The sequence below is a fragment of the Phalangium opilio genome, unplaced genomic scaffold (assembly GCF_054372755.1).
Source record: "Phalangium opilio isolate 3A_F unplaced genomic scaffold, DU_Popi_V2 ptg000042l_1, whole genome shotgun sequence".
Taxonomy (NCBI): domain Eukaryota; kingdom Metazoa; phylum Arthropoda; class Arachnida; order Opiliones; family Phalangiidae; genus Phalangium; species Phalangium opilio.
The window spans coordinates 1,346,497-1,371,332 of record NW_028324166.1 but is presented as its reverse complement, the minus strand read 5'-3'; the positions used below and the strand labels follow the sequence as shown (position 1 = coordinate 1,371,332).

At 37.7% G+C, this 24,836-nt stretch overlaps 2 protein-coding genes across 2 annotated transcripts; both read left to right on the top strand.

Annotated features, from left to right (window-relative positions):
• Window positions 1-225: 225 nt before the first annotated feature.
• On the top strand, window positions 226-7,821 carry Surf6 (Surfeit locus protein 6). Its single transcript, XM_089836146.1, has 6 exons — window positions 226-276; window positions 372-606; window positions 5,362-5,496; window positions 5,630-5,698; window positions 5,770-6,152; window positions 7,497-7,821. Exons 2-6 carry the CDS (start codon window positions 381-383, stop codon window positions 7,746-7,748), a joined length of 1,065 nt encoding a protein of 354 aa, XP_089692272.1. The 5' UTR covers window positions 226-276; window positions 372-380; the 3' UTR covers window positions 7,749-7,821.
• A 133-nt stretch (window positions 7,822-7,954) lies between these two features.
• LOC149678130 (multidrug resistance-associated protein 1-like) lies at window positions 7,955-23,763 on the top strand. Its single transcript, XM_089836145.1, has 21 exons — window positions 7,955-10,241; window positions 10,371-10,547; window positions 10,670-10,783; window positions 10,844-10,981; window positions 11,053-11,190; window positions 13,178-13,236; window positions 13,318-13,620; window positions 14,055-14,229; window positions 14,290-14,544; window positions 16,416-16,619; window positions 17,118-17,264; window positions 17,794-17,884; window positions 18,276-18,646; window positions 19,186-19,353; window positions 19,669-19,853; window positions 20,379-20,484; window positions 20,594-21,118; window positions 21,330-21,529; window positions 21,702-21,828; window positions 22,703-23,472; window positions 23,545-23,763. Exons 1-21 carry the CDS (start codon window positions 10,197-10,199, stop codon window positions 23,654-23,656), a joined length of 4,410 nt encoding a protein of 1,469 aa, XP_089692271.1. The 5' UTR covers window positions 7,955-10,196; the 3' UTR covers window positions 23,657-23,763.
• Window positions 23,764-24,836: the final 1,073 nt, after the last annotated feature.

Here is a 24,836-nt window from a genome sequence, read left to right as displayed (position 1 = left end):
AATAGGCTAATAGCCCGTACTTCATGACTGTGCACCAAAGAAGCTCATTAATTTCACATACATCTTGCCTCAAACACTTCTTAAAACTGATAACCCGTTATTAAAGTTCATTTAAATAGGCTTAGGCTAATGTTAATTTTCGTGTTTTAAATAATGTAAAATCGTTCTCTAACTCAAAATATATTCTAACTTATTCCCAGCTGAGCTCCTTTTCATTCATTCTCTACCTACCTCCGATGTCGTCTGCTACATCGTCATAAGGAACACTAAACACACGTGCGTTGCGGCTACTCTCTTTTATAACAATTAAAACATTAATTAACCATATTTAAATTGAAAGATATTAATTTTAAATTTAATTTTTCAAACAGTAACGAAAAATGGTAGCCAAACGTAATAAAAATAAGAGTCCGAAAGTTAAACAAATTGAGGAAGATAACAAAACCGAAACGGAAACGGAGCTAAGCCTTAGACAAGAACTGGAAATTGAAAATGATTTCGTTCAAAAATTAATAAATAGTATTCCACCGAAAGACTATTTTAGCGGCGAAGTTTTAGATTATCTCGAGGACCAAAAATTTAAAGCGACGGAAGAAACCATAAAGGGTAAGCGCGAGGGTAGGATTTTACTTTACCTACCTAACCCAACCAACACTTAATTCTGATTAATTAGGCCACGGGGAGTTCGAAAAAAATAGTGAAAAAATTCTAAACCCGCCGCAAGTTGGTGAAAAAATTTTTTGAAAATTTTAAAATTGCATGTACTTACCGCCATTAAGACCGCTACGCGCCTAAACGCATTCTGCCCTCGATCTTGAAAAACTACTCGGGGGGGGGGGGGGGTAAATATAATAACAAGGACTCGCGACCGAAATCAAGGAGCACATACTGCTGAAATATAGCTATGAAATTTTAAACACCCGCTGAAACATTTACAATTCTCAAAGAAGAATATTTCAAAGAAGCTCCAATTTTAAAAATAAACAGCGATATTTTGCTAAATTGCGTAGATTATTTCGGAAGTAAATGAAGATAAACCACAATATTTTGGAAAAGGCGTAACATTATTTGGGAAGTAAATGAAGATAAACAATAATATTTTGGAAAAGTCATAATATTATTTGGGAAGTTAATGAAGATAAACAATAATATTTTGGAAAAGGCGTAACATTATTTGGGAAGTAAATGAAGATAAACAATAATATTTTGGAAAAGGCGTAACATTATTTGGGAAGTAAATGAAGATAAACAATAATATTTTGGAAAAGGCGTAACATTATTTGGGAAGTAAATGAAGATAAACCACAATATTTTGGAAAAGGCGTAACATTATTTGGGAAGTAAATGAAGATAAACAATGATATTTTGGAAAAGGCGTAACATTATTTGGGAAGTAAATGAAGATAAACAATAATATTTTGGAAAAGGCGTAACATTATTTGGGAAGTAAATGAAGATAAACCACAATATTTTGGAAAAGGCGTAACATTATTTGGGAAGTAAATGAAGATAAACAATGATATTTTGGAAAAGGCGTAACATTATTTGGGAAGTAAATGAAGATAAACAATAATATTTTGGAAAAGTCATAACATTATTTGGGAAGTAAATGAAGATAAACCACAATATTTTGGAAAAGGCGTAACATTATTTGGGAAGTAAATGAAGATAAAGCACAATATTAAGTAAATGAAGATAATTAGCAATATTTTTGAAAAGGCGGCCAATTATTGGGAAGCAAATGATGGCGAACAACAATATTTTAAAAAGGCTTCAATATGTTGGAAGGAAGTGTATATTAAAAAATTATACACTATTAACTGCAAAACTGTTTATACCGATGGCTATGCAGTAAAGTGTGGCACTTAGCGTTACCCGAGAAACACCACTTGGAGGTGGCCACACGTCGTTTCTCATGAGGAGTTTTGATAAGGCAGGCCCCCTTGCCTACTGCCGCTATAACCCAACCGGGGAGTTTTGATAAGGCAGGCCCCCTTGCCTACTGCCGCTATAACCCAACCGGGGAGTTTTGATAAGGCAGGCCCCCTTGCCTACTGCCGCTATAACCCAACCGGGGAGTTTTGATAAGGCAGGCCCCCTTGCCTACTGCCGCTATAACCCAACCGGGGAGTTTTGATAAGGCAGGCCCCCTTGCCTACTGCCAAAAACTAAGAAAACGTTGCCTTATTCGTCAGTGAATTCGGCAGTGTTTTCTTCGTTTTGACCAGCAATTAAAAATGCTGGTTCTGCCTCGGGATCGAGAGTAGCCAGCTCTTCCTCCGAGACCCCGATTTCAATTAATTCAAGGCCTTTTTTGCCCGGTCCAGGGTAGCAAGACTTTACGTCTTCCAAGAACCGAGCAAAATTGGTTCCAGGAGGAAGCCAGTTTCCATCCTGGTCCTTGAAAAATAGGCATCGGTACCAATAAGAAGCCATATAGCTACTTAATGACCTGTCTGTTCTGTGGGACTTAATGGCATCCTTCACGTGTCTATTTCGGTTCTCGATGTTGTTCGTATGGGCGCGAGAATCTTCCGAGTTGACAAACTCGTACTTATGAAGCACGGTAAGGTGCTCCCGAAAGCCCATTAACGTACAATTCATGTACATAGGGGCTCCGTCAGACACGATGATGGACCCAGGGGCTATATATTTTGCCATTTGCGTCCACAGAACAGCACGGGACTTATTTTTGACTTTCAAAAATAGACCATCTTTTGTATCCCGGCAATAAATTCCAAAGATACAAATGGTTTCTCCGGCTAACTCCGCCCCTCGGTTGTATTTGCGAGTATGAAGGTAGGTTTCGTCCACCTCCACAAACAGTCCTGGTCCTCCAATCTGGACTTTGTCGGCCCTATTAGAAATGACAATTTCCGTTACCTCACGACACATGGAAAAATAATCCACAACTGTTCGTGAGGAACATTCACTATGGGTTGTAGCGTCAGTGACGCTCATTTTACAAACCCAAAGGAAAACGAGGAAAAGATTGTCGGTAACCGACAAATTTTGATTATAGAACCATGTGTTTTTGGAGGGGACGAAAGCCTTCACACACTCGGAAACCAAATGATCGGGAACCTTTTTCCTCGATGCCCTTAAAGCCTTTCGCTTGTTGGCTCGAGATTGCCCAGTGGAACATCGGATTACGTATCCAAACCGACTTTGGTTGTTAAACACCCCCACAAGAAATCCATCGATAATTCCATCGTCGGATTTATTTCCGCAAGTACAAGCGATCTTTCTTTCATTGAAAGAAGTAACGCTTGGAACCAAGTCCAATGAAATCACCAGAGTTTTAGCGTCCCTTTCAGATTTGGCCCTTAACTCTTCGTTCATACATGGAAAAAATCCACCCCAATTTTTTAACGAAACACTGTGGAAAAACTGTTCCGCAGTTTCAAAATTAGGGTTTTCAAAAGCTGGATTTTCCATTTTTGAAAATAGGCCAGCCACAAAACCAAATGCTTCCCACCAAAAATGTGTTTCTTCCCACCAGAAATGTCTCTTCCCACCAAAAATATCTCTTCCCAACAAAAATACCTCTTCCCAACAAAATAATGCCACAAAATTGAGTTTTATTAAACCTCTCGCTTAGCTCGCTCAAACGCGTCTGATGAGTAATAAAGAATTGTCTTAAAAGGTCACCTGTTACTTAAAAACGGTTCGCGCATGCGCGAACCGTTGCCATGGCAAAGAAGAAGGTTGCCACGTTACCATGACAACCATTGTGCCGGCGGTGGGTTTGGATGTTTTAAATCTAGAACAAAAATTCATTTTCTCCACGTGAAGTGAAATCCTAAGCTATCCAAACCAAAAACCTAACCGAACCTGCTTCTGCCCACAATAAAAGGTAGATCTAGATCTTTTTTTTCAAACCATTTAGTGAAAAGGATTAACGGTTTGTAAAAATAAAAATTATTGAGATAAAGTTGATAATTATGGCTTTCAAAAGTAATCGCGTTGCAGCGATGCGAAGGTTGCTAAATGGAAAGGATGTATCTGATTTTAGCAGCGTTCCTGAACATATTGTGTGTGCATTTTTTGACGAATGCACATATGTAAAAAGAATGCAAGTTGTAGCATTCTGCATATTGAATGGAATATCGGAATACAATTTTTGGCGAATCATTCGTTGGAAAGATTGTTCAAGGCAGGACGAACGTAAGGTTGCAGATCTTTTCATTTACATGAAAAAACCGGAAAATCAGGGTAGATTTTATTCATATGATATTCATTCAGGACTTATAAAATATTTGGATGGGGCTACTAGATATTTTGGTTCTCGAATTGAGTCATCTTAATTAATTTATTATTTACCGATTTTTACGAGATTTGGTGGAATTTCAGTAAATATATACGGCAGTAGGCAAGGGGACCTGCCTAAACAAAACTCCTTATGAGAAACGACGTGTGGCCACCTCCATGTGGTGTTTCTCGGGTAACGCTAAGTGCCACATTTTAAGCAAATTTTATATAATTTTCCAAATAAGTGACCGCCTTTCCAAAATATGTTGTTTATCATCCCAAATAATGTTACGCCTTTTCCAAAATATTGTGGTTTATCTTCATTTACTTCCCAAATATTGTTACGCCTTTTCCAAAATATTGTTGTTTATCTTCATTTATTTCCCAAATAATGTTACGCCTTTTCCAAAATATTGTTGTTTATCTTCATTTATTTCCCAAATAATGTTACGCCTTTTCCAAAATATTGTGGTTTATCTTCATTTACTTCCCAAATTATGTTACGCCTTTTCCAAAATATTGTGGTTTATCTTCATTTATTTCCCAAATAATGTTACGCCTTTTCAAAAATATTGTGGTTTATCTTCATTTACTTCCCAAATAATGTTACACCTTTTCCAAAATATTATAGTTTATCTTTATTTACTTCCGAAATAATCTACGCAATTTAGCAAAATATCGTTGTTTATTTTTAAAATTGGAGCTCGCTTCAAATATTTTTCTACCCTGGTATGAGAATTCTAAATGTTTCAGTGGGTGTTTAAAATTTCATAGCTATATTTCCGCAGTATGTGCTCCTTGATTTCCGTCGCGAGTCATTATTATATTTACCCCCCGGGTAGTTTTTCAAGATCGAGGGCAGAATGTTTAGGCGCGTAGCGGTCTTAATGGCGGTAAGTACATGCAATTTTCAAATTTTCAAAAAAATTTTTGACCAACTTGCGGGGGGTTAAGAATTTTTTCACTATTTTTTCCGAACTCCCCGTGGCCTAATTAGTCAGAATCAAGTGTTGGTTGGGTTAGGTAGGTAAAGTAAAATCCTACCAGCGCGAGTTTGCATTACTTCTTCGTTAACTCTCATAGGCCTTGGCTAATGTTTAAGCTATTTAGGTTTTAGACCAGGTAGAAAAGCCTCCATTTCGACAAAAGGCAAACAAAAACGTGCTAGACTCGACCCTAATCAGCACAAAACGGTTGAGCAAATTCAGGCTGAGCTTTTAGCGGCAAAAAGTCCCAAAAAATCAAGTAAGATTAAATAGTATAGAGTAATGGCAGTTTCCCAGCTTTGACTGTATTAAGGTCTATGGGCAAATAACATGGGCTGCCACTAGTTATAATTATTATCATTAAATTAAGGATTGTATTGACAATTTCGCAGAGTTTTCTCAGTCAGCGAACATTGAAAAATTACAAGAAAAGCTAAAAAATAAAATTGAACAAATGCAAAGTTAGTAGAATTAACTATTCGTTAATCGATTTAAGATTATCGCTTAACAGCAACATTAACAAACTTGTAAGGTGTTCGAAACAAACATGGCGTCAAAAAACGTCAAAAAAACAAACACGACAAAAACAAATCAACCAAAAAGAAAAAGGAATTTGTTAAACAAATCCTGGCCAATAAAACTGCATCTACGTCGCCTCCGATCACGAATGGCTTGAAAACAAAACCTATTTACAATAAAGAGGGAAAAATGGTTTTTAGTAAATTTGATTTGGCTGATGGAGCCGGAGCGGGAACCAGCAATATGGCGGATAAAAAGAAGAAAGTTGATAAGGGAAATAAAGCCCTGAAGAAATCGCTGAAAAAAGTTCAGCAGGAACAAGAAAAATTGTCCAAATTAAAATCCCAGGATCCCGATAAAGCGCAACAAGTTGGTGACAGTAAATTGTGGCAAAAGGTTTGCTTTGCTTTCTTTTATTATTAAGTACACAATATTTCTAACAATTGGGTGTGAAAGGGCCTATGAAGAGCTATTAACCAGATTTAGTTAATATAAATTATTTTAAACGCATCAAAATCATTCATTTAAGCGTTTTAAGGAACCATTTAATTACAAATCCAAAGAACCATTTAATTACGGATCCAAAGAACTATTTAATTAGGGATCCAAAGAACTATTTAATTATGGATCCAAAGAACCATTTAATTATGTATCCAAAGAACCAATCATTTAACTTTGAATCCAAAGAATCATTTAATTATAAGTGCAAAGAATAATTTAATTACGGAGTTCAAAGATCCATTTAATTTGGATCCAAAAGAACCATTTAATTACGGATTCAAAGAACCATTTAATTATGGATCCAAAGAACTATTTAGATTTGAATCCAAAAAATAAACCTTCTAGATTTGAATCCAAAAGAACCTTTTAGATTTGAATCCAAAAGAACCTTTTAGATTTGAATCCAAAGAACTATTTAGATTTTAATCCAAAGAACTATTTATATTTAATCCAAAGAACCATTTAATTTGGATCCAAAAGAACCATTTAACTTTGAATCCAAAGAACCAATCATTTAACCCTGAATCCAAAGAACCATTCATTTAACCCTGAATCCAAAGAACCATTCATTTAACCCTGAATCCAAAGAACCAATCATTTAACCCTGAATCCAAAGAACCAATCATTTAACCCTGAATCCAAAGAACCAATCATTTAACCCTGAATCCAAAGAACCATTTAGATTTGGATCCAAAGAACCATTTAGATTTGGATCCAAAGAACCCATTTAACTTTTGATCCAAAGAACCCATTTAAGTTTTGATCCAAAGAACCCATTTAAGTTTTGATCCAAAGAACCCATTTAAGTTTTGATCCAAAGAACCCATTTAACTTTTGATCCAAAGAACCCATTTAACTTTGAATCCAAAGAACCCATTTAACTTTTGATCCAAAGAACCATTTAACTATGGATCCAAAAAAAAGCATTTCGATTTGAATGAAAAAAACCATTTAGATTTGAATCCAAAAAAACCCATTTCAATTTTAATCAAAAGAACCGTACATTTATCTTTGAATCCAAAGAACCATCCATTTAATTTTGAATCCAAAGAACCATCCATTTAATTTTAAATCCAAAGAACCAATCATTTAATTTTGAATCCAAAGAACCATCCATTTAACCCTGAATCCAAAAAACACATCCATTTAACTTTGAATCCAAAAAAAACCCATCAATTTAACTTTGTTTTGTATGTTGGGTGAGAGTCAATTGGAAATAACTTTTAATTTTGTGTCTAGGTGTTGAAAAAAGCGGAAGGCGAAAAAGTACGGGATGATCCCGATAAAATAAAAGCTTCTTTGAAGAAACGAGAAAAGAAGAAAGTTCAGAGTAAGAAAGGTTGGGTGGAACGGACGGAAATGTTAAATAAGAAAATGCAAGAAAGACAAGATAAGAGACAAAATAACATCAATAAAAAGAAAAAGGACAAGAAAGATAAAAAGATGAAACAATTAAAGAAAAAAGGAAGGTTGCTTCCTGCTGGATTTTGATTTCGTTGCGTTTTGTCTTTCATTTCATTTCTTGTAAATCAAAATTGCAAAATAAAATTTTGTAAAACTCAAAGTGTCCAACTTATTTTGGTTACAACATTTGATTTCTTGTAAATCAAGATTGCAAAATAAAATTTTGTAAAACCTAAAAAATGTCCAACTTCTTTTGATTTTAATTAAAATTTTTCAATATTTTATTTAATTCGGCGAAATTGCGGGTTTGGGGATGAAATAAAAGGTCAGGGAATTTCATATTTGCCAGGGAAGTGTTTAGGTTTACTTCAATTCCAAGGTTGAACACTACAATAAATGTTTTTGAACATGATTTCCTGTAGAGGTGACTTGTGCATAAAACAATAATTAAACAAAATTGCGTGTTCAAAGATAAAATATAAAGTCAGGGAAATTAACGGAATTTCGTACTAGCCAGGGAAATGTTTACGTTTACTACAATTCCAATGTTGAACAGTAGGCCTACAATAAATGTTTTTGAACATGATTTCCTGAAAAACTCTACAAGGAAGATCGTGGTTTAAGCCAGGGTCTGAAGAGCCCCTTCGATTTAAAATATTCTATGAAAACTATCAAAAATTGTCTGGGGATCTGAATATTTTGTATCAAACTCTGAAGTTATATTAATACTTCAACAAAGGTGGGTCTCAGGTTGAAAGTTTTGAAACAATACTGAATAATTGTTCCGTGAGTTGGCCAAGGACGGTCAATGTTTTCAAGATCATCTTTATTTTAAACATTAAACTTTGCTTTCATAATTACGGGCGTTTCGTCACAATGGAACAGAACAGCTTGGGTTCTTTTTTTTTGGGAGATAAAATAAAGGAATTTATTATTTTTCGTTGAAATCAACACGGTAAGTTATGTTTCTTTGTATGTAAGGTAGAAAGTAGGAATAAGTATTTTTTTTTATTAGTTCTTTAAATAATTATGAGATCTTTGCTCATTACGCGTAGCGAAACAGCCTAGAAATATCTCAAAATACGTTCAGATTTCGTCGATAATTAGAGGTTTTAACCTCTGACGCGCTGACATAGTCTTCGCACTAACAGTTCCGTGACTACCTCCATGTAGAGCCAAATTGCGATACTCTTACAGTTAATTATCTTAATTACTAAACTTCCAATTCCTCTTCTTCTAAACGCGGTGAAGCCTCACTTATCGCTTATTTTCTAGACATTTTAGTGTGAAACTTTCATAATTTATTTTCAATTAATGTAATCACGTTTGATGAGGTTGCTCGATTCTTTTGCGGTTTTAAGAACCGTAGATAATTGAATAACGGCTTGTTTTATCACGTTATCAAAGTTATAGTTTTATTCCACATATATTTTGAAAGAATCAGCGTTTGCCTATTATCAAGATTTTATTTATATAACCAGGAATATAGACAGATAGTTTACATATTAATTGTATGTGTTCCTGATGTAACCTTGTACAATTTTTATCTTAAGCCCCTATCGTGAAATTTAAGGCTATAAAAATTGGTGGAATAAAAGCGCTGAAAGCGAAAAGCCTGGAATGTTGTTTTTGACGAAGAACACTTGCGCTATCCAAGGTCTGCAGTACAGAGGGTTGTGCTTCCTCTACGTCAGTCACTGTTCATTCCATAAAGTTGAAAACGGAGAATTTAGGAAAATATTAATTTGTAAATAATTAATCTTGATGGTAGGTTAATTTTTAATTAAGACCATGAGTAGCTAGTTTGGGGACCTGTTCAGGCCGAAATTACACTAAGTAAGCTCGTGACAATTAAAGACGTCGGATTCTTTAACAAAGATACGAGCCCACCCATAAGATTATACTGCCATGAAATAAAAAAACGTCGCTAAAAGGTTCATGGCCAGAAGCCCAATTGTTTAATCATGTACTGATTATCTTCCCTAGAAAGGGGAGCCGCTATCTTGGCTTTTGGTATTCTATACAGCCTTCATATTGTTTAATTCCCCGTTATGTGATACGTTTACTCAATTTTAAATGAAGGTTCAGATTTATTTCGGATTAGGCTATCTTCGGAAGGATAAATTTTATAAATAAATTTTACTCTTTTTGGTTGTTATCAACGATGTCGTATCATCATGAGATTATTATAAAGACTTTCCTACTAATACTAAGGACAATTTTTCTTCTAGATAATGTACAGTTCATAAAAGCCTGCGACACATTTTAACGGCTAAAGTCTGGTATTTTGTTATTCGGTACTCTTTAATGTAGACGAATTTGTTTTGAAATACACTTGTATTTTGCCAGCCAGCTTCGATCAAGGCCTTTTAATGTAGGGTTTGATGTTTTTTACGCTATCAACGCTACGGTTTGTTGGAAACCGTAGAAGTTTTAGTTAGACGCTCGATAACATCATAGCAACTAGATTGTTAGACAAATTATTAAATAGACAAAGTTCATTTGAGGAAATATTTTAGTATTATTCATCTTCAAATGGATTCATTTATCCTCGAAAACTTTTGCGAATCTCCATTTTGGGTATGTATGTTACTTGCGGTTTATTTACTTTACCAAGATTCAGTTAATGGCTTTTGATATCGTAAAAATATGTGTTTTCAAATTTCATTTTGGCGATTAATAATTTAACCAGCACATTATTTTAATCAGGACTCCAATTTGACATGGTACACGGATGACCCAGACTTCACTCCTTGTTTTCAAAAGACCATCCTGGTCTGGGTGCCATGCGCCATACTCTGGTTCTTCCTTCCATTGGAAATCGTGTTGATCACCAAGTCGGAGCGACGAAGCTTTCTTTTTTCTAATCTTTCCATTACGAAAAGTGTAAGTTTTGTGACACCTTACGAGGGTACAGAGCAAAACTGCTAAGTATTGTACATCTGACGTAGCAGGAAGCACGCGTTCTTGCCACAGTAATACTTAAAAATTAGTTATAACCATTTTAGCTCTCGGTTTTGTTACTGGCCGCAATTAGCGTCTTGAAATTTGGTAAACAAATATACTACGGCGATTTTCAAGTCGTTGACAATTTGGCAGTTGTCCTTCAATTTGGAACTTACGTAAGACAATTTACAAAGTCCACGATGTTTTGATAAAAAAATTTAAGTCGCGTCTTGCAGATCTTGGCGTTATTCCTCATAATTTACGGCAGAGGGGGTGGCACGGTGTTGTCCGGAATCCTGACCATGTTTTGGTTCCTCTTAACACTAACGCAAACTATCACACTCAGATCCACCATCATCAAGTACTATTTACAAGTAAGCGAAAGTTTTCTTTTACGTTTTATAATCATATTACGGAAAAATAAAAACGTGTTATAATATTTCAGAACGACAAAGATGACTATTTCGGGTTGGTAATTGAGTGTTTAATTTACCCTTTAGTAGTAATTACCCTCGTATTACACATACTGAGTGACGCCTCTCCACACTACGAGAAACATATGTACGCAATCGAAGTGAAAATGGTAATACTCCATCCATTTTTAATAAGTTATCTATGTTACAAAAGTTCAACACCGGTTACTAGAAGCTCCAGCCTTAATTGTCGCTTGTTTTTCTCGATTTAGCTCTCAGTAAAGTTTTAGTGTCATACTTATTAACAGAATTGCATACAGCTAATAGGAATCATTGTGCTCCCATATATCCCATGTTAATTTTCTATGCGTGTTTTGTGGGCCGGGCTCGAGCTTGGAGGAACCAGCTTGACTGGAGGCAAAAAGCCTACACCAATTGCTGAAAAGTCATGCACCCATGGTTGGGAGTTCAAGATACCCAGCATACTTCGCGTCACTATGGGCCAGCTCCTCAGGTGGCATCTAGTGGACAAAATAGCGAGGTTTTTTATGTTCACACATTCGATATGGCTAAAAATTGAGGCTTGCCTTAAATGGCGCTGCAATCTTAGGCCCAAGTAAACTAAAGCATAGTGGGTAGTCTGGGAAATTGCAGCGCACTTCCTCTGGTCCAAAGCCAGTTTATTAATTGCTTGGACTAGTTTTAAATTCAAGAAGTGGGGGTTACTGGTCCTCGAGAGCAGTTTATTAATTGCAAATCTATAGGAGAACAAAGCCTGGAACCAGTCCGGAGACCAGTTTATTATTTCGGATAGTAGGGGGGTCACTGGTCTCGAGGACTATTCTTATTTCCCAGACCAGGAGTTCAGTATGAAACTGGCCATAGAGCTAATGGTAAAAATCGCGAACAACAAGATTCTGTCGTTGCGCATAGAAAGGATTATACCTTACAGTATATCGTAGTGGTATCTATGCTCCTTGGTTTTCGTTCCAAAACTTCCGTTGGCTGGGATCTCCGTCGAAAAGAAAAATGGCGATATGGTTGACGTAGAAACACGTTGCAATTCTTATATTAAAGATACTGGGAATAAATTTGTCCAAACCGTTTTAATTTAACCACGGAATTCTCACTCACACATATCACAACAAAACATCATTGACGATCGTTTAAATGTTTTGTAGAAAACTAGAAACTCCGACTAAAAGCCAACTTCTTAGCCAAGGCTTAATTTACACCGTTCCGACAGAAGCAGACGTGAGCGATTTTCGCTCCCAAAATCACAAGATAAAAATAGTGCTAAACCGGAAGTGTGTAAGTTAATGCGCGTGGGCGCTAAAAAATGGGGTAACTATTTCTTTGGGAGTTAAGCGGTGTATGAATCCGCTGAGCTTTACGGCGAAACTTTGTTGTTACGGGCTTTTTAACCAGTTTCGTACTTCGGGTTATTATGAACTCCTGCCCAGACTGATAGTGGGTTAATCCAGGGCTCGAGTACTATCCGTCACGCCTCATAATTCTGATGTTTTTTAACTTTGCCCCTTAATAATAATATTTATTTTGCAAAAATAATTCGCTGGCAACCAAAGAGGCAAGCCTATATGTGGTGGTTACCGGGACAACACTTAACAATGAAGAAGAGAACCATACTTAACCTTAAAAAAATAAAATAATAAATAAATAAATAAAATTATAAATTTTCACGTAACCAAATATTGAAGACAAAATTAGACTCTAGCGACCAAAATTGTGATATTGTAAGAGTACAATTTCTTGGTTAGTAGTAACGCACGGTCAGGTGCGCGCAAGGTTCAACGTGCAGATTATTCTCAAGGTAAAATTCGTCTTGCATGATCATAATCTAGCTCTTCCCACAAAATCCGCCTAGATACTATGAGAAAATTATTACACTATGATACCATATAAGATGTATGTATGCCTGTTATGAATTAGAGCTCGGCATTATCTATCCATTATCCACGTGGCTCGAAAAGTTTCCACAGAACTTGCATGTTATATCGTATTACATGCGCAACTTTGTTTATAAATAATCGGTTATCCACTAATTTGTGGATAATTAATGAAAAATGTCAAGCTGTACTTTCTTTTTTTCCATTAAAATGCCTTCATATTTTCTTATGATTACTTTCAAACATTTAGAGATCAAGGGAAGAAAATGCATCGTTTTGTTCCCGCGTGGTTCATTCGTGGCTTACCAGGTAAATCTCTTCCCGTTCCTGTGTTCTTATTAATTGTCCTTCCTTGAAATAGTTATTATAGTGCAGTTTAACGAATTGTAGCGCCCTGTGGAAAGGTTGGAAGAAAAGCCTGGAGCCATCGGATGTGTACGACTTGAATGACGAAGAGCGAGCCCTGACTGTCTCGAGCCTCTTCGAAAAACATTGGAAACTCCAAGATGAGGCCAAAAGTGACGGCGATGAAATGGAAATGAAAAGATTTTCGGAAGAACGAAACCGAACCAAATATCAAAGAAAATCCATCGCTTGGCCCTTGTTAAGGACAATCGGGCATTGCTTGATTGCTGGAATGGTCCTACAAGTTCTGTCCGACGTAGTGTCATTCGGTCCTGCCCTTTTAACAGGGTAAGCGAATTCTCTTTTTAGCCACATAAGAAACGTCACAACGTAGTAAGTGACTATTTATGGGAAATAGTAGGCATACATGGGGTTCACTTAAACCGTTAATTTAAGTTCCTCTGTTGCTGTCAGCTAGTTCTTTGTTCATACTGAAGCGTAGAGAAAGGTCCAATCACATGAGCAATAATATTTTCTGTTTCTGTGGTTCAGCAGACTGAATATTTTCATTCAGCCAGTGGGTTTAAAGGGACCCACCTGTAAACAAGCCACAGGCTTAGTGTGGAAATCCCTTCATAGATAAAGCTTAGATTATAAGATTCCTCTGAATATTCTTTAAAACTGATTCAAATAGAGGTTGAGATTGCAAGTTGCTGGCCACGCTACAATGAATTAAGTAAACTTTGGAACCAAGTTAACCAGTTCACAAACTTACGTTTTAGTTCCATAATCGATTACTTGATGAGCGAAGATCCTTTGTGGAAGGGGATTTTCTACGCTTGCCTTTATGGTTTGACCGGTCTTGCGCAATCTTTGTTGCAAGAAGGCAGCGCAGTTTTCCACACCAAACTTGGACTGAGACTCAAATCCGCCACCATGCACGTACTGTACAAAAAAGTAAGTTGTTGTTATCGTGATAATGGGACGCTAGTTCATTGATGATATTCGTCGAAGCAGACATTTCGCTTGACGAGCAGCGATCGACGTGACTTGAACATGGGCGAAATACTGAACACGATGTACGTGGACACGAATAGATTCCAAATTCTGACGCCGCAACTGGGCCTCTTGTGGTCGGTCCCGGTACAAACAGTACTGTGTTTCGCCTTCATGTACCAAGAACTGGGCTATTCGGCCTTTGCTGGCATCGTACCTATTCTCGTTCTTCTTCCACTGAACTATCTCAGCACCAAGAAATACAAAGAATTACAGGTAAATGTTATCCAGCCAAAACACCAATAGACCATAATCGGAACCATACGCGTAAATTAATAACAATGTCCAGTAGATTGCACTAATGAAATCTTAATTTCTAAGCCTTTTCATAAAGCTTGCGTTTAAAAAATAAACAAACTTCTCAAAGATACGCTCGAACGCTTTGCTTATCATTGCCAACAGTAGAGAAATAACAAGACGGCCCAAGGGCTCGTAATAGTAGCCATATCGTACGAGTGAATAGCCCCTCTATACCTACCCTAATGAGTGGATAACCCCTCTATACCTTACCCTAATGAGTGAATAGCGCTATCTTTTTCAATGCTTAAATGATTTACCGTGCATAAAATCAGAGTGAATAGCCCCTCGATTCCCTACTCTAAACAGTGATTAAATTATAACCGTATAAATTTACTTATACTGTAATTCTAATATTCCGGCGAATCGAAGAACAGATAGTTTTTAGTGATAATCCCCTCGATGAGTTTACAACATAGACTTATGCCGATGCACACTTATCGCATCTTATAAATTTCTAAGAAGGACTTATGCCCAGAAACTTTTGAAAGAGGAAGTTTAGTTATAGTGATTACGCATTTTAGTGATTATCCCCTCGAATTACCTTTAGCAATGCTAAAATGATCAAACGCATAACGCTCATTTAACACTATGTTAGCTCTATCTAAACCCACATTTGAATTCACCGCCAAAACGTTCCAGTCAAACATAACATAGATGACGATAGCTACCGAACGAGAACGAAACACATGAGGAGCGCGGTAGGAAACGGGGAAAATCGTTATCTATTTAATTAGCACATACATAAAAAGAAAATGAATATAAAAACCCCAAACATACAAATTCATAAGTATCCGACCCCACAGATAAAAATTCAAAAGTATCCGACCCCATAGATTAAGAGGTACCCCACCCCACATCACCCCGACATTTTAGAGATAAAAATAAATAATAAAAACCTCGGAGTTTCTATCAAGTCTCTATGGTTCAGTTGGTAGAATGTCTGCCTATTGCGCCAGCGACCCGGTTTCGATTCCCGGGTCTGACCTGAAAAATTTTTAATTAAAATTAAATCTCTAGCCGAGCCCAGTAACCCCTATGGGTGGGTTGTGGTAATATAAAGTTCCTTTTAAGCAAAAATCTGACGATAACGAAGCGACAACCCCGGCCACTACTACTACTACTACTACTACTACGACGGCTCGGGTCAAACTAAGAGCCTATCGTATACTACGATATGGCTAAAAATCGGCCTGTAAAGCCAGGAAGGAATAGTAATGGGGACGGATTGTGGGGAACTTGCATTATACACCACAAGCCTAAACACTAGCAGTGGGAGAGACAGAGTCGAAGGCGGTTAATTAAGCTACTTCTTGTCACGTGGGTTACTGTTTCTTGAGTTACTAATCTCTGCCCGCTATTTAACACAAAATGTACTACTTACAATCAAGAGCGGATGGTTATCGAATACATGTTAGCTATACGACAGGCGAAAAATTAAGTTTTACCAGAGGATAATAGGGGGAAGTACGCATCAAAGGGGTTTCGCGAGGCGTCTAAGAATCGCATTTCTGGCTGGAAGTCGCGGATTAATATACTTCCCCGAAACAATTTTCTCTCCGTCTGTTCAGGTTGAACTATTTTAGCTAGGTTTATGACCGTGAGGTGGCGCGTGTAAGAAAATTTCTCTCTCTGAGTGAATGCATCACAAGCCGTGTTTTTATGGAACGGGACGCCTTACCCTAGCTTAAGCTAGAGATACCTACTTCCCCTATTTACTACTGCTTTTACTATAATATCAGCAGCGGCGAGTTTCTGTGAATAATTTCTTTAATCATCTCGTTTATTAGATTGAGCTGATGAAACTGAAGGACAAGAGGATGAAAATGATGAGTGAAATCTTGAACGGAATCCGCGTCTTGAAGTTGTACGCCTGGGAGAGATCATTCCACAGAATTGTTCTGGAAATCAGGAAAAAAGAAATTGCACTCATGAAGAGACAAGCCTTCTTCGAAGGAACAAACCATTTTATATCTGCTCTCATACCTGTTTTGGTAGGAACGTAAAACATTACGTAGATTATTGATTATGGGGGGACATGGAAGTGTAGAAATTTCAGCTCCGTATCAGCTCATTCCCCAAGAGTTCTCACTAGACACAAAAAGGCAAATGTCCCTGAAATCTCTAGGCTTTCGCTACGCACAAGAAAGGCGATAATCCCACATTTCAGCGATGAAATAAGAACACGGTTTGATGTTGGTTTGCTGTTGGTCGTCATCTAACTATAAACTATCTAAAGCATAGCGCTGCTCCAGTGGATCCCTTACGTGTTGACTTTCCTTACGAACTCCAGTTTTGGCTTGGCAAAACTAGAGGCATTTTTGGGCGGAATTTATACGTGCACGTATAAATCACGCCCACTAGCCTTTGCCAAGCCAAACCCGGAGTTCAGGAGGAAAGTGCCCTTGTAGGAGATCTGCTTTAACTTCAGGGCTTGCACACTCTTATACCTCCATTTTGAGTTCGTACAGATATTGTTTCTAAATATTCAGATTACTACACCGTGTTTTGCCATGTACGTATTAATCGACGAAGATAACGTTCTGACCTCGAGAAAAGCTTTCGTCTCCTTCCAGTTGGTACGATTATTATCGATGTCAATGTTTACTTTTCCGGAACTAATAAATATCCTAGTTTTGGTAAGAACATTGTCAGGGAGGGTCAAAAGATAAATCTACTATTTGTTCCTTCTACTAAATATATTAACTGTTTTCCGATAATCAAAGATTTTAAAGTTTCTGTATTTTTTAATGATTTTTTGGTGTGTTTTGGTACATAATTTTGAATATTATATGATATAAACAAACGTTTCGGTTTCCCGCGTTTGTATGTGGTTGACACCTTATTATTGTAGCAGTTGATGCTAATCGAGCTTCGACCCAATCACAAACATTCATTTGAAAAAAAAAAATTCAAACCAACTCTAAAAGAAAAATTAAAAGTCAATGCTATTAGATTTAGAACATCTTAATTATTAGAGGATTATTTTTCCGCCAAGTATTTTCTCCACAACTCAGCGAACTTTATTACCACTTTCGTCATCACTACGCCGAAATTACATTTTCCCAACAAAGAGGTATTGTTTTTAGAAAATGAATTGTCGCGTTGACCTTCCCTATAGTTAAAACTTCTCAAAATGACGCAAGTTCACTAAGAGATTCTTTACAGACACACGTCTCGGTAAGAAGAATTGCCAACTTGTTTAGTCGTGGGGAAACCAAGCATTACGTGGAGCAGATACCTAGGGACGCCCAATATGGTATGTCAATTAATTGGGGACTTGAAAGAACGAGAAAGGCCGCTTATTATTTCCGGCAGCAATTCCTACACACGCGGATGAATTTAATCTCAAAATTAACAAGTAGAAGTGCAACTTGAGCGCCTAGAAAGAGACAACTTTAGGAACTTCCGTTGCATTGGTATATCCTCCAATCTTAAATCAGGTTTATTCTCATGGTTGCCTTATCAAAAGGAATAAATATTAGAAGAAAACCCCTTTAAAATCTTATTTGTAAAATACGCCAATCAACATGTCGTTCTTGAAGAGGAAAGCCTGAAGTTGTTTATATAATGTTTCCAGAATTTCTAACCTCTCACAGTAAGTCAATTTTGACAAAGTTAACATGAATTTATTTTTATGAAAATTTCAGCAATTGATATTGAGAAGGCAACATTTCATTGGAACTTGGAAGACGAAGATACGGCTTCTCTTCGGGACATCAATTTGAAAGTGTCCCGTGGTTCGTTGGTGGCCGTGGTGGGTCCTGTTGGTTGTGGCAAGTCTTCCCTCTTGTCCGCGCTGGTTTCCGAAATGCAGAAGGTGGAGGGGGAGGTGCGAGTGGCCGGGAGAGTGGGATACGTCACTCAACAACCCTGGATCCAAAACGCTTCACTCAGAGAGAATATTCTCTTCGTCGACGACATGGATGGGAAAAGATACAACAACGTCATACGCGTATGCGCTCTTCAACCGGACCTCGACCAACTACCCGCTGGCGACGAAACGGAAATCGGAGAAAGAGTAAGTAAATATCCCCTTCCGGCTCTTAGAAGTTTTGGGAAAGAAACAAATTTGCCATCGTCAAAGAATTCATTCTGTTTAGTATTCCTAATTTTCGGTTTAGTCTTAATCGAAGCCCATTGATTGGAAAGTGTTTCAAATTAAAATCTTTTTTTTAAACTCCGGTTTTTGGGGTTAGCAAGAGGAAGATGGGGAATACGGGCTAGGTAGCTAGAAATAGAGATTCAATTTCAATGGATATATATGTAATCGGTTTTTAGCTCCGAGTTTGAAAAACTTTTTCGATTTTGATTAGTAAATGTGCATGTTTGTGGTTTGTGTGTCGAAGTTTCCCGCCACAGTATGCGGTAACTGCCTCGTTTTTTATCTCCCACTTTCCAGAACGGGTACGCCTTCTGTTTCTCGGGATGCTGTGGAAACAGACTGTTAAAACTAAAAAAAGAAAAAAAAAAAACCCTGGCGTTAAGCGGTTTCATTCATAGTTAAATAGATGGCTGCATTTGTTAGTAATGCGTTCGTTTACTGATTTTACATGATAGGGTATCAACTTGAGTGGTGGTCAGAAGCAGAGGGTCAACGTGGCCAGAGCAATTTATCGCGATGACGATGTTTATCTCTTCGATGACCCTTTGGGGGCGGTGGACTCGCACGTGGCCAAACACCTCTTCAACGAAGTCATCGGACCAAATGGATTTCTTCGGAAGAAAGTAAATAGCGCCACTCTTATATTTTCTATGAAAGCGCTAAGTGACCATTAATGAATGGTGAACATTTCGTTTCGTTCGAATAACAGTAGTAGTTAATATGGTGTCACTGAATGTTGCTTTACGGTGAAATACATTTCAGCTGACATCTCGTGTATAGGCCTACATATTTATCTAAGGTGAATATATTTTAATTTAATCCGTGCCCCTTCAATAATAACTGCTCGCAAAGTAATCAAAATATATTGATGCTGTATGTCTTTCACTTTTGAAAGTCGCTTCATTTTGGTAGTTCCATACTTTTCAATTTGTTTACAGACGAGAGTTTTGGTGACGCACAATTTGAGCTTCATCCGAGAAGTGGACGAGATCTTCTTCATGAATAACGGACGAATCATCGAGAGGGGAACCTATGACGAAATCATGAATCGTCAGGGAATGGCCAGAGATTATTTCGGGCAACACATGAGTGACATGAGCGACGAGAATAAAGAGGAACAATCGTGAGTAGATTTGCATCTACATCTACACTTTCAAGTCATAAAGTAAACAATGTACTGTACAAAATGACTTCTAAATTCTTTGCTTACAACACCCTTATGGCGTGTACTGTTTTTGGAGATAGTCCTTATTTAAATTTTTTGAATTGATTCTTTGAAGTTGAACCATGGAGGTTTTATTGTAAGAGAAGCTTTTAGTGATAGCCTTCCACAGCACCATTTGTCTTTCCTTGCGTCTTAATCTGTTTGAGCGGCTGGGCCAAGTTCGGGACAGTGAAATTTCAAATTGGAGTTGTTATATGAGGTTATCGTCCCCCTTTGAAAGATTTGTTATGTCAATGCGACCACCGACAGGGAATATCTACCGACTGGTTATGGAAGCGCCCACAAAAATACCTCTCGTAAATACTGTATAGACAAGCTGTAGGCTAAAAACTGGCTATCTTACTGCTCCTCCTAAGATGCAGACGCTCTGGTTGAACACGCTTTGCTAATATATGAATTTTAATATAAATTAAATTTTTGTAGTAAGTTAAATGTCAAACCGGAGAGATTTCATTTTGCATCCCAAGGAAAAGTCTCACATGAAGATGAGGCAAAACTCGTGACTAAAGAGACGCTCGAAAAAGGAAACGTATGTGCTCTTTAATATACGAGGAGAGTTTCGACTCTTCTTTGCATCTTCAGAGCTAAAACTCTCTACACACATTTTTCCTCCTGACAATGTTATTGCGCATTTGCAGATATCCGTATCACACTACAAACAATATTTTAAAGCCTATGGTATAATATGGTGTGCGATCTTCGAAGTAACAGCCACAAGTGCTGTAGTGCTTAATTTCGCGTCAGTGTATTGGCTGTCTCTGTGGTGCGCCGACTCCAAGGAAGATTTTAAAGCGAACCTGGACTTAAAGGAAACCCGTATAGCGGTCTTAATCGTCCTTGGTCTAAGCCAAGCCATTACCACGTTTAGCGCTGTCATCATGAACATCTTTCGCTGTCTACGAGCGGCAAATTGTCTACATGGGAAAATGCTCGATAGTGTATTTCGCTCTCCCATGTCCTTCTTCGATACGACCCCCGTTGGAAGAATACTCAATCGCTGCTCCCAAGACATCGACGCTCTCGACCAGCAATTACCTCCAATGTTAAGATATACCAATTGGGGATTGATATTTTTAGTAGTTTACCCGTTAGGAACTGCAATATTTTTACCATTATTCATAATTCCCTGCATTGTTGTTGTCGTTGGATACCTTTTACTTCAGGTAGGAACTCGGTTTTAGTCTCCTGTCATAAGTAATTATCCGGTATCACTCTCAACTGTTAATTGTAGTGGTTAAACAGGAAATTCCTATCGGGATTCTTAATAATTCGGGAGTTAAATGCACATCTTAATAACGGTGTGCTCGCGCCCATTCTTCGGGAGAATTTACTTGTATCGTATTTAAAGTTATGATTATCCCATATCTTTTGCAGCGTTTTTTGATGTCGAGCAATCGTCAATTCAAGCGGATAACAAGCTTGAAAAATTCCTTCTTATTTTCGCACATGGGAGGATCAGTGGCTGGCAGCACTGTCATCAGGGCGTGTGACGCCGGACAAAACTTCGAAGGACAATTTCTCAAACTGATCGACGAATGCACTGCCGCTAATTACATGATGAACATGGCGCAAAGGTAATTTTGTAAATGCATCATTTTTCAGTAGGTTTTTTTGTTTTTGTTTTGTTTCGAAGCGACGGCTTTAATCATCGTCTACACCACATTTTTACCCTTGGAAGCAAAGCAAAGCTAGCATTCCTAGTGGCTACTCGTTTCTCCAATTCAATAAAATGCAATTTCTTTCCAGGTGGCTGACAGTACGCTACAATATCTTGGGCAATTGCTTGATGTTTTGCACCGCAATGTTTACCGTTTCGAGCAAAGGGACTCTGTCGGCTGATTTTGCAGGATTGATCTTGGCTAATGCCGATCGGGTAAGCGCTGCCAATAAAAACGAAGCGAGTCAATTAAATCAAAATCTATTTCACAAGTTAAAAATATCTTCTGGTTTTTTGTTGAACTCATGATGCCAACGGGATATCGAACCGTTGCTAAAGTTGCACGATACAAAACGAACCAATAGTTATTGAATTAACGAAGAATATTTCGAGATTAAATTGTAGGCAGGAGTTTGAGTGGGAGATTGATATATCGAAGCGAAGAAAAATATCGCTGTAAGCAAGGTTAGCGACGATTTAAGTTCAGGTTATGTACACGGTTACTGTGATCGAAATTATTTTTCAAAGGTTCGTAATTGAAAAGGGAAGTTAACGTAAACGCTTCTAATTAGCGAAGAAACGAACTCTAATGTAAACCCGCGATTATGAGATTTATAACATCTTAATTCTTAAATGTCAGACAATTTCTTTTCTTCTCGATTTTTCACCAAAATTAAGGGTACTATGTTACCGCTTTCGTCATCAGTGAAAATACTAGAAACTGCATGTCCAGAAAATAAAAAAAGTTCTCGTAATTGTATCCATTTCCCGCGACTCGAAGCACGACGGATGAAAAGGGATAAATATATTGGAGAAAAGGGTATGACCAAAAATATAAAATTTTTTGGTTTGACGTTTCACCCCACCCCTGCTTGACGAAACTTTGTGTTTTAATATATATTCTTTTGGTGATATTCCATTTTCCTTACATTCAAGTCGTTATCAGGTCTTATCTATATTCTTTAATCTAATTGCCTAATTAAAAATTAACCCTGAATTTTGTTAAGGAAGTTCGCAGGCTTTTCTGTCACGTGGAACAATTATCTATTTTCTACAAATATAGAACTATTTTAATATTTTGATCTCACAGCTTCTACAGGCCATCAAATATTTTATTGCTTCCATTACGGGCTTGGAATCGAATGTCGTCTCCATAGAAAGAGTTGACGAATACTGCCAATTGGAGTCCGAGGCCGAATGGGAGAAACCAGAATCTCAACCCCCCGCTGACTGGCCTCAACATGGACAAATTACATTTCGAGATTACAGCACCAGATACCGAGAAGGATTGGATTTGGTCTTAAAGGACATCGATGTCAGGATCGAAGCTGGAGATAAGGTGGGTGTGGTGGGGCGGACAGGAGCGGGAAAGTCGTCGCTGACGCTGGCACTCTTCCGTCTCATCGAGGGGGTGCGCGGTCAGATCGTCATAGACGGAGTGGACGTGGAGCGATTGGGCTTGTCCGATTTGAGATCGCGGCTGACCATCATCCCCCAAGAGCCCGTCCTCTTCTCGGGCACGCTCAGACTCAACTTGGATCCTTTTGAACAAAATGATGACCAGCAACTGTGGGCCGCCCTGGAACACTCGCACCTGAAGTCCTTCGTGGCGTCACTCGAGCAGGGACTGGATCACCCCGTGGCCGAAGGAGGTAACAACCTCAGCGTCGGTCAACGTCAGTTGGTCTGCTTGGCTCGCGCCTTGTTGAGGAACACCAAGATCCTGATCTTGGACGAAGCGACGGCGTCTGTCGACATGGACACCGACGATCTCATTCAAGAGACCATCAAGAAGGAATTCGCCAACTCTACCATCATCACCATCGCGCACAGAATTAACACCATCTTGGACTACGACAAGTTAGTATACCAAACTATTTGACAGGCTTACTAATGTGATTACCTATTTTTATGTCTGTTAACTCTTCATAGGGTGATGGTTTTGGATCAAGGCCGAATTACGGAATTCGACTCTCCAGATGCCCTCTTGAAGAATGAACAATCAATGTTCCATGATTTGGCCAAAGATGCCAACATAATCTAGATCACCTTTATTCTAAGCTTTGCAACCAATGTTTTAACATTACCAGTCTAACCAATAACCTTATCATTCTTTATTATAATTATTATTAAACACACCATAAAGTTCGATGTTAATTAAAACGAATCCTTTATTAACATTACGAAACAATAATTAAGACTTGTCAAACAAAGCTCATTTCAGGCACAAATGGATCTGTTATAGCAACGGCAAATTGAAGTAACAGAAAGTGTGTCACTAGAGCGAATGAAAGCCTTCCTCCGTATGCCTTACGACGTACTCCAATCAAATCTATATCTTCTTCGTTTGAACTGTCTTCGCTTTACAACAATTATAAAGTTTTAAGTTAAAATTCTCTCAGATGAAAATACTTTTGACTTTTGAGATGTTCGAATAGTTTGAATATTTTTAGTTCTTGGTGATCATAGCTTTCGTAGTATGAACACATGTTTCGTTTTCCCTTGACGTGTGATTCGCAGGATTCTTTCAACGTTGATTAGAGAGAATCTATCCACTCTTACTAAGCATAGGACAGACAACTAGTCACGTGACATGACCCATTCTCCAGAAAATAGTAACGCTAATACTTCAAGTTTAATCAGGTTGCTCGATGCTCTAATGGTTTTAAGAACCGTAGATAATAAAGAAAAAATGGCCACATCTATTTTGAAATAATTTGCGAAGATTTTATTTATATAACCAGGAATGCATACAGATAGTTTACATATTAGTTGTATTTATTCCTGATGTAACCTTGTACAATTATTATCTTAAGTCCCTATCGTGAAATTTAACGCTATAAAAATGGATGTAATAAAAGCGCTGAAAGCGAAAAGCCTTGAATGTAGTTTTTGATGAAGAACACTTGCGTTATCCAAGGTCTGCAGTACAGAGGGTTGTGCTTCCTCTACGTCAGTCACTGTTCATTCCATAAAGTTGAAAACGGAGAATTTAGGAAAATATTAATTTGTAAATAATTAATCTTGATGGTAGATTAATTTTTAATTAAGACCATGAGTAGCTAGTTTGGGGACCTGCTCAGGCCGAAATTACACTAAGTAAGCTCGTGACAATTAAAGACGTCGGATTCTTTAACAAAGATACGAGCTCACCCATAAGATTATACTGCCATGAAATAAAAAAACGTCGCTAAAAGGCTCATGGCCAGAAGCCCAATTGTTTA